Source organism: Sinocyclocheilus anshuiensis, unplaced genomic scaffold (assembly GCF_001515605.1).
Source record: "Sinocyclocheilus anshuiensis isolate Anshui unplaced genomic scaffold, SAMN03320099.WGS_v1.1 scaffold217, whole genome shotgun sequence".
Classification (NCBI taxonomy): Eukaryota; Metazoa; Chordata; class Actinopteri; order Cypriniformes; family Cyprinidae; genus Sinocyclocheilus; species Sinocyclocheilus anshuiensis.
Window position 1 is genome coordinate 1,568,642 of NW_015536538.1, and position 10,620 is coordinate 1,579,261.

The 10,620-nt window shown below is 35.3% G+C and overlaps 1 protein-coding gene across 1 annotated transcript in view; it reads left to right on the forward strand.

Annotated features, from left to right (window-relative positions):
• The window catches only part of LOC107696277 (regulator of nonsense transcripts 1-like), a 31,442-nt gene that overhangs the window by 6,568 nt on the left and 14,254 nt on the right, over positions 1-10,620 (forward strand). The window contains exons 3-9 of the mRNA XM_016496560.1: positions 2,656-2,745; positions 2,830-2,997; positions 4,628-4,808; positions 7,843-8,004; positions 9,059-9,146; positions 9,407-9,505; positions 9,850-9,958. Of these exons, the coding sequence (XP_016352046.1) occupies positions 2,656-2,745; positions 2,830-2,997; positions 4,628-4,808; positions 7,843-8,004; positions 9,059-9,146; positions 9,407-9,505; positions 9,850-9,958 (897 nt within the window). The remainder of the gene's footprint in view (positions 1-2,655; positions 2,746-2,829; positions 2,998-4,627; positions 4,809-7,842; positions 8,005-9,058; positions 9,147-9,406; positions 9,506-9,849; positions 9,959-10,620) is intronic.

Genomic DNA, 10,620 nt, shown 5'->3' on the forward strand with positions numbered 1-10,620 from the left:
TATAAATGAAAAGGTGTCCTTTTATTATTTCTCCAACAAAATGCTGCACATTTCTTTGTGAAATTGAAATATGACAAATAATAAAACTAACTTGAAATGTTTAAACAAATCCTAATTCAAATAATTGAATAATATAAATAAAATAAATCTCTTCATATAAATAAACTAAGGCTTTGGCTGTGCTTTTTCCATTTAAAATCAGAGGCAACCACTGCATTTTAATCACGATCCAAACAAAGATGCTAAATACATGTTATTTAGATTGCAATTAGATTGTATCATTTCGAAATTTGAAGCAAAAACAGAATGGTTTGACTTCAGTTTTGTGAAACTATGCATAAAAAATATTTGCATGAAAATATCTGCACTCACCAGAGCTGAATGAGACGCAGATTCACTCTCTGCCAGCAGGTGGCGCTTAAAGCATTTCCTTGGTTTCCGCTCTAAACAAAGCAGCTGCACTTATGAACAATGGCTGCATTTACACTGGCACAAAAAATCCGATCTTTCGCTCACATCTGACACAGATCGGAATTTGTTATCGCACGTGGGTGCATGCGTTCGTTCTCTCTCTCTCTCTCGCTCTCTCTCTCCTTAATTCGAATTCATTTCAATAAATATCATCTTTATTTCACTAAAGAATTCTACCTCTAACGAGCTGTAGATAAAATAGTCTTAACAGATTAAAATTACCGTTATTTTCAGGTCTTTATCCGTTCAGTCAGATGTTGTGCTGCAAAATATCCATGACAGCCGTTGTCCATGCTGGCAAATAATAATGGCCATTCGACGTGAATTATATAAATAAGTCTAAAGTGAATGTAAACAGACGTGCCAAAAAATCGGATATGGTCAAAAGATCGGATCTGTGCATTAAGACTTGCAGTGTAAACACAGCCAATGATACAGTGTTTTCTTGGTTTCCGCTGTAAACAAAGCAAAGCTGCACTTACGAACTTTAATATGCAGGGCTCCAGACTGTGACCATTTTTTCTGCCTGTGCAACTAAATTTTGTGTGCAGTCGCACTGGCGTGACCACCGCGTTGGTCAACTCATAAGCGCTGCAATTTCTGTTGCATATGAGAAACATCAAAGGGCAAACGAAAGCATAACGAAACAGCGCTTAGAGAGTATACCTACTCGCTGCGCGCAGCAAAAATGACACGCATATTGAGGAAACGATGGATGGTATTCTTGTGGGGGGGGAAAAAACATGCAAGCACTGTCACCGTTAGTTTTACTTTTTGAATAATCCCATGTTGTAGCGCAAAAAAAAAAATATATATATATATATGTATATGTATTGCGACCAAATCATGTGCTCGTGCGACCGGCTGAGAAAGTTAGTTGCAAGAGAGCGACCAGTGGGAAGAATGAGTCTGGAGCCCTGATATGCATTATACAGAGGCAAGAGGAAAAGAAACCTATCTATAACTATCTTGTGTCATATATATATGGTTATTTGTATGTATGTACCAAGAGTTCCTGTAAAACTACAACAAATTCCAAATTCCAAAAGCTCGTTCTGATTCTAATAAGAAAGCACCCCTACAACAACTTCTGAAAGTGAACGGTATGCGTTTTATTCGAGCATTACATAAAAATGTCATTTTAACATTAGTGTAAATTAGGGGTGTGCGATATATATCGTCTGCGATAATATCGTAATTGCTGCACAGCCCTACACAATTCTCTGAAATGCTTACCTGGTTGTTCACTCACAGTATTCTTTGTGTAATGACACTGTGCTGAATAAATGTCAGTTGTCCCAGGCAACATATTTATGTAAAAGGTGGTGCATGACCCCTCTGATTGTATATTATGCTTGATGTAGGTCTTTTGTTTTTGAAGTAGTTCTTTATTAGCAAGATTTTAGGTTATAATTTATATGATTGTGTAAAGGGAAGTTTATATTTTCACTTGACATTGTCATTATTTTCACCAAACTTTCCCAGTTTTAATCTTATTTTTTTTTAATATTCATAATTTGAATGTACATACACTACCTGTAAAAAGATTATTTGACAGGTAGTGTATGTAAGATTTTTATTTTAAAGAAATTAATATTTTTATTCCGTGAGGATGCATTCAATTTATCAAAAGTGACGGTACATACTTTTATAATGTTACAAAAGATTATTATTTCAAATATTTTTATATATATTTGGATTTCAAATATTACATTTGAATATATCTGATTATAATCAAATATCAAATATTTTGAACTTTCTGTTCATCAAAGATTCCTAAAAAATTATGTATCATGGTTTCCACTCAAATATGAAGCGGCACAAGTGTTTTCAACATTTATAATAATCAGAAATGTTTCTTTAAGCAGCAAATCAGCATATTAGAATGATTTCTGAAGGATCATGTGACACTAAAGACTGGAGTAATGATGCTGAAAATTCAGCTTTGCGTCACAGGAATAAATTACATTTTAAAATGTATTTAAATTGAAAGCAGTTATTTGATATTGTAATAATATTTCACTATATTACTGCATTTACTCTATTTGTATTCAAATAAATGCATCCTTGATTAGCAGAAAAGACTAGGAAACATTAATAAATCATACTGACTCCAAATTTTGAATGGTATTGTGTGTAAGTATTATCATTTTGTGGGCTGGTTTTTGTTTCGTATGTTTGCAGCTACTGTGGCATCCATGATCCAGCATGTGTGGTCTATTGCAACACCAGCAAAAAATGGTTCTGCAACGGCCGCGGTAACACCTCTGGCAGGTGAGTCCACCAGTCCATTAATTTTGTTAACCAAAGCATTGTTAAAACTTAAAATGATTATTCTTGTCACATTTGTTTTCTCAGTCATATTGTGAACCACTTGGTGAGGGCCAAATGTAAGGAGGTGACGCTGCATAAGGACGGACCGCTGGGAGAGACAGTTCTGGAGTGCTATAACTGCGGCTGCCGTAATGTCTTCCTGCTCGGCTTCATCCCGGCTAAAGCCGACTCTGTTGTGGTGCTTCTGTGCAGGTGAAACATTTGAAGCATTTCATTCTGACTCACAAACTCAAATTCAGTCATTCTGGAAAAAGTTTATTTTGATTAGGTTGACCCAAATCTAATTTGATGTCTTTTAGGCATCAGTAAATAAAGGGAGATTTAGTCATTGGTTTTAGTAATAACAAAAAACTTGTAAATCTTTTCTACCTGCTGGATTTCCTCTTTATTGTTTGAGTATGACACAATCTGTATTTACAGGATTGATTTAAGGCTTTTAAACTGTTAATATTGAGCTTTTAGACTCTTTTTGCATCTGTGATGGTCCATGCTTACTCAAAATGTGAAATGGGAAAGTCCCATGTATTTTCATTTTTACATGATGTGTGAAGTGTAAGAAACCAGGTCTGTATTTTATGTACCTCGTGTGCTAGCATAATTGCTTTTAATGTATTTATGATTGCATATTTATAGATAAAGGTGTAAATGTTTTATGTCATTTTTATAAATATTTTATTTACCTAAAATATATTAAATATTCTTAAATCATTGTAATAAATAGTTTGTATTAATAAATGCATAAATTAAATCAATGCATACAAACATGATTTTTTTTTTCTTCTGGAGTTTACCTCTCATGTTGACTGAATGAATTTTATTTTATATTTAATTCGAGCAGTCTAGGTGTACAAACATATACCATATTTCAATTTACATATAGTACTAACTCAATGCAATCATAAAGTACCTTTTGCAATATGAACACAAGAACAATTGCCTTGTTTTTTTTTTCTTTTACAAATAAAGGTAAACAAAAATATATACACAAATTAATAATAATCATAATAAAATATTAAATATGACATTAAATAGTATATAAAATGTATATATTAAATAAAATATTAGATAGACAAAATAAAATAAAGGTAGAAATAGTAACTCTGTACATCCAGGGAGAGAATGTGTGACCTAATTAAATTCCATTCAAAATAAACTGAAACGACTTTCATTAAAGTCATTATTCTATATATTAATCTGCTCTTAAATTATGTGTAGCAACAAAATCAGTCCATCTTTTTGATACAAATGCAACCCATTTCCTCCATTTTTCCAGGAGACTGGATAATTTTTAAAAATGTTTATTTTTTTACTATTTTATTTGAAATGTTTAGTGAAAATTTAATCACACCACTTGAAGCTGTGAAACCATAACATAATTTTGGCATAATTTTATCTGGTGCTGGTTTTATCAGAAGCTGTCAACCATTGCTTATCAAGCGTGTGCACTGCCTCTGTCTCATGGGTGTGTGTGTGTGTGTGTGTGTGTGTGTGTGTGTGTGTGTGTGTGTGTGTGTGTGTGTTTGTTTGTGTGTTTAGGCAATAAAATAAAAGTATTTTATATATTAATCTCCTTCTATTTACATACATATTTACATGATACAAATTCAACCCATTTCCTACATTTTTCCAGGAGACAATGATTTTTAAAAATGTTTTTGTAATATTTTATTTTAAATGTTTTGTGTAAATTGAATCAAGCAGTGAAGGCACAACAGTCAATTTTTTATTTTAATCTGGTGCTGGTTTTATCAGAAGCTGTCAGCCATCGCTTATCAAGCGTGTGCACTCCCTCCGTCTCATGGGTGTGTGTTTGTGTGTTTAGGCAGCCGTGTGCCAGTCAGAGCAGTCTGAAGGACATTAATTGGGACAGCTCTCAGTGGCAGCCCCTCATCCAGGACCGCTGCTTCCTGTCCTGGCTAGTGAAGATCCCGTCTGAACAGGAGCAGCTGAGGGCCCGTCAGATCACAGCACAGCAGATCAATAAACTCGAGGAGCTCTGGAAGGTACTGTGATTTACTGCTTTCTAGGGATGCACGATATTATCGGACTGATATCGGAATCAGCCGATAATGGCTTTTAATGTAAATGTCGGCATCGGCCCGATATGAAAAATTATGCCGATATGTCTTGCCGATGAGAGCAGACCTCCTGCCAACCTGTAGGCATTTTGCGTAGCGGGTAAGCATTTTGACCTTAAAGTATGCTGGTACGATTTGTCACTCTAAACTACGCAAAAACCCGGTGACCTGTCCACGCGCAGTAAACAAGAAACAGAAAAAGATGAGGAGTTCAACCAATCAGAGCGTTTTCCGTGTTTTTTTATTTCTCTCCAAACTGGCGTCCATGTTTGGGTGTCGTGAGCTCTCTTTCTTCGGTGATGCATATGTCGACTTTCTGTGCAGGGGCGCCCTCTAGAATCCAGTATGAATGAAACAGACATTACATGTGTTCATAGCACTAAATAATGGCCAATCTATAAAAATAATACTTCTCTCAAAATAAATTTAGGGTAGACATGTGATAATCCATGTTTTTCTACAGTGTACAAACAAGAGTTTTACTTAAAGTATACTGGAGTTTGTTTTTTTTAAATAGCATTTAAAATCGCTAAAAAGAACTCTGTTGTGCCAAACCATCAGAACCAAACTGAAAACTGTTTAAAAAACTGAGGTATTTATTGAACCTTGGGCTAACTGTATTGTTGCATTCCTACTGTTTACTCTAAAATACTGTATAACAGGAATATCACAAACTGAGTGCAGACTCTTGAGTACTAAAATATTTAACATGAAGTCTAGCATTTTGTAATGTAGGAATAGGCTATATGATCCCCGGTATCACCCCCCTCCCGGTCACACTGATGGTATTCAAACTGAATACTAAAGTCTCAAATTCAAAGAGATATTCTTTATAAAAGTTAAGAGTCAACCACGCCTACCTAAAACAGCTCATTCTAACATGCCCCCACATGTGTACGTCACGATGTGGGATGATTTGCGTAACACCGCCCAAATGTTAACGCAAAGAAAGAAGGCGTAACTTTTATTCTCGCTGTAGTATTGTTGTTGCCACCGCGGCCATGTTGTGGAGATGCTGTGTTTCGTTGTGAAAGCGAAACTACTTTGTTTGGCCTTCCAAAAGAGGACGATATCTGCTTCGTCATGCCTAGAGCTGATCCGTGCTGGTGGTCCCTCTAGTATCCAGTATGAATGAAACAGACATTACATGTGTTCATAGCACTAAATAATGGCCAATCTATAAAAATAATACTTCTCTCAAAATAAATTTAGGGTAGACATGTGATAATCCATGTTTTTCTACAGTGTACAAACAAGAGTTTTACTTAAAGTATACTGGAGTTTGTTTTTTTTTTAAATAGCATTTAAAATCGCTAAAAAGAACTCTGTTGTGCCAAACCATCAGAACCAAACTGAAAACTGTGTTTAAAAAACTGAGGTATTTATTGAACCTTGGGCTAACTGTATTGTTCCATTCCTACTGTTTACTCGAAAATACTGTATAACAGGAATATCACAAACTGAGTGCAGACTCAGAGTACTAACCTATGAAAAATATTTAACATGAAGTCTAGCATTTTGCACATTGTGCAATTACGATTTTGACATTAGCCATCAAGGAGCTTCAAGTAATGTAGGATAAGGCTATATGACCCCCGGTATCACCACATATCGCCCCCGCCCCCAGTCACACTGATGGTACTCAAAAAATGTTTCAAAGGTTGGCAGGTCTGTAAGAGGAATGCGTTAACTCACATGTGCTCAGGGTGTGCTAGTGATTAGATCACCTCAGCAGTGTGGCTCATTCTTGAAGCAAATTTTTGTCTGAATGATGATTAGATTGACTGTGATTAATCTGTGAAAGCATGTACAGAATGAAGCGTTTGGTGTATGATAGAGTAAACGGTAATAGCACGTGCAGCAGCGGCAGCGGGAAATGTCACGCCCCTTACCATAGCCGCCTGCAAGCTTCAGTGTAAATATTGCGTCAATATCAAATCAATTTGAGCGCGATTTAAACCCGGATGATTGTAACCACTCTAAGTTCGTCTGCCTTGGGAAAGCTAGCGTGTCTCCGACATAGTGATAACACTCGTTGCCTTCTCTAGTGCAGCTCAACCAGGTCTCGTCCTATTCGTCGATATTTGTGATATCACAAATCCCGAAAATATGCGTTGTAGTCCAAACGAGTCGTTCGTTGTAGTTTTTGAAAAGTGATTTCTGTTAAATAAAATATCTCCTTTTGAAGTGGACTTTGAACTTTGTAACTTTGCAGATCTTTTTTATGCTCAAACAGCAACATTACAGACTAACTAAAGTTGAAAAAGTGAAAAAGCATAATAGGACCCCTTTAAATTAAAAGTCAAATAGCCTACCCAAATAACATTTAGACTGTGTTTCTGATTAAATAAAGCAGTAATTGATGTCATAAAATAATGAGTATGTTTTGATTTAAAGGTCAGAATCTATAGCTTACATGAAAAAAAAAATCAAACATGACACTTTTAATTTAATTAAATTTAATTAATTTTATATATACTGTTTTATTCATTAATGTGTAATATGTTTCATTTTTTTAACAAATCATAAGCTCTAAAAGATTTTCTGAATTTTTACAACTCTTTTTACAAATGTTAAATCTTAAAATAAAATGTCAGGGTTAACACTGCATCTTTCTGGGGGGAAAAATGCAGCGATTGATATATAGTTTATTTAGGCTATAGTTATTTTCAAAGCTTCAATGTACTGCCAAAAAACCTTCATTGTTGTTTATTTAATTCTAACAAATAAGTTCTTGTTAAAAAGTAACCAAAATTAAAAATACTTTGCTTATAATTTCTGCACAGGAGAGACTTGGTGTTGTTTCCAAACAAAAGGAAATATATCGGTATCGGGCAAAATGAGTTGAAAAATATTGGCAAAAATCCAATATCGTGCATCCTTACTGCTTTCTTATGAATACGAACGCAGTTTTGAGCATCCTGTTGTTGCATGACTGTACGTTCTGTCATGTTTGCAGGAAAACCCAACAGCGACCCTGGAAGATTTGGAGAAACCTGGAGTGGATGAGGAACCTCAGCACGTTCTGCTGCGATACGAAGATGCCTATCAGTACCAGAACATCTTTGGGCCGCTGGTCAAACTAGAGGCTGACTATGACAAGAAACTCAAAGAGTCCCAAGTATGAAAACCTTTATGCTCTTCAGTTATTCCTGTGGTTAAACTAGTGAAGATGCAATAGTACTGATATGATGGTGATGATGATTGCGTTAGTAATTATTATTATTTTTTGGTTAACTTTCTGCTTGAACTATGGAGTGCAACGGGAGCCGTTCAATTTTTCAAAAGTGAAAACTTTTCCCGTTCATTTTCTTCATTGGTAAAAAAAAATCAATAAATAGTTCAGCCCTGAACCAGACCAACCAGCTCTGAAATAAATCTCTGCATTACAACATTTGATTCAAACCAACTACAATCAAATGCATCTGGCGTAACGTCTGTTATGAGGATATGAGCTACTGTGAAATCCACAATAGTACTGCAATATAAACGTATCTCCAAGTATAAGATATAATGTATTGGAGGTTTATTACAAACTATTCAAGTACTTTCAAAGGTATAAATAGAAACTGATTCAATTATTCACAGTGCTTCATGGGATTGAGTAGTCACTGTTAGGCTAAGGTAACAGCCATGATTGTGATTGGAGGATATTTGTTAAGGATCATGGGTAGTGTTGTTCTTCACCAGGAATTTGTCATTTAAATAGGATTTCATAAAAATGAAGCTAAAATCACACTGACTTATAGCTAGTACAGAATGGATGGGATTTTAATTTCTGAACATGACTGTTGCACATTTTTGCAAGCAAAAAGTGATTTTATCATGTTGTGATTGCCATTTGAAATGTGATATCGTTTTCCTATGAGATGAAATTTCATGTCTATGTATCTAAAGGTATATTTTAAAATTATATTGTGATTCCTGTTTTATTTCAATTAATTGTTCAGCCCCATTTCTTTATTTTAATTTTAAATTCTATTGAATTAATCTAGATGCATATTCAGATGTGTTTTTGATTGATCTTTCCTATTACATGAGTTTCTTTTCTCTTAGAAAGGTTGTTTATAAGTGCAAAGTCCGAATACAGAATCAGATTTAATGTGTCAGAGACTGCGAATGTTAAAACATTTGATATTTATTCTGCTTGCTTATGTCCTGTCTTTTTAATTCAGACTCAAGACAATATAACAGTGAGGTGGGATTTGGGACTGAATAAAAAGCGGATAGCTTATTTCACTCTGCCCAAGACGGATTCAGGTGGTAATATTTACTTTCAGCATCTTCTGTGTCTACCAGTGGTTCATATCCATCCCATCCCTAACACCGTGTCCCATGCATCCCTCATCGATGTGTGCACGGACATGAGTGTGCGCGCGCGCGCGTGTGTGTGTGCATGTGTGTTTGTGGTGCTGTACTTGTGTATGTGATGGATATATAGCTCTATTATTGTTATTAGAGCATAAATCCGCAAAATGTGGTCTCTCTGACTATGTTTTCTCTGTGTGGGTGATGTTTAACAGACATGCGACTGATGCAAGGAGATGAGATCTGTCTGCGGTATAAGGGAGACATGGCTCCACTGTGGAAAGGGATTGGACACGTCATCAAAGTCCCGGACAGTATCCTTTCAGCAAAGATCAAACTCGCTGTTGTCACACAATGACAGCTATTATTTTCTCTTGATAATGTGCATAGGAATGCATTGCTTATACTTAGGATTAATGACTTGACAACAACCACCCACCCAGAACACACTAGCAACTACATAGCAACATAATTGCAACCTCTGCAGAGCAAAACTTAGACAACACACTTGCATCGTGACCATGAGTTTTGTAGGCACTCTTTATATCAGCAGAAAGTCAGTAGCGTGTTCTTACTGTGCTGTTTTGATGTACGAGTATGTAAGTGTCTTACAGGGCGCTATATTGTATGGTTGATTCCTTAACCGAGATCCTCTCAGATTATGGAGATGAAATCGCCATCGAGCTACGCAGCAGTGCTGGTGCACCTGTGGAGGTGCCGCATAACTTCCAGGTGGACTTTGTCTGGAAGTCGACATCTTTTGACCGGTTAGTCCTACTATCACTTATACACTTTCACTAGTCCATTAAACTATATATAGTCCATTAAATTATAATATATATATATATATATATTAGGGCTGGGCGATATAGCTAAAAAATGTATCAACGATATAATTTTTCATATCGTTTGGTATCGATAATTATTGACATTTTTTATAACCTTTTTTAAAACCAAGCAATAGAAAAGAATGTTTAAATGTAACCACTGTATTTTTAAATTAACCCAATTTACTGAGACAAACAACAAATATTTTTGTTTTAACAGTCAAACACACAATAAAAATTAAACAAATATCTAATTTGTAATGTTTTATATGCAGATTAAATAGGTTTTAAGGAAACTGTTGTCTTGTCTCCCGAGGCCACAGGAGGGCGCAATGAGCAAAATAATGCAGCACATTTAAATTGTAAACACAAGGAAATAAGTCTATAAATCAAATATAATTTTGTAAATTGCATAAACAATTATGAACAAAACAGCATCATGTATTTATGCATTGCTTAATCCAAAGAGCCGAAATGCCATTCACAAAGACTGCATTTCACAAATTCGTGACGTGCTTTCTAAAAGTTTAAACTGTTTTAACATTGCATGGCTTTCTATACATCTCTTCTGTGAGACGCGAGTGCAGCAGTCATATTTGTCC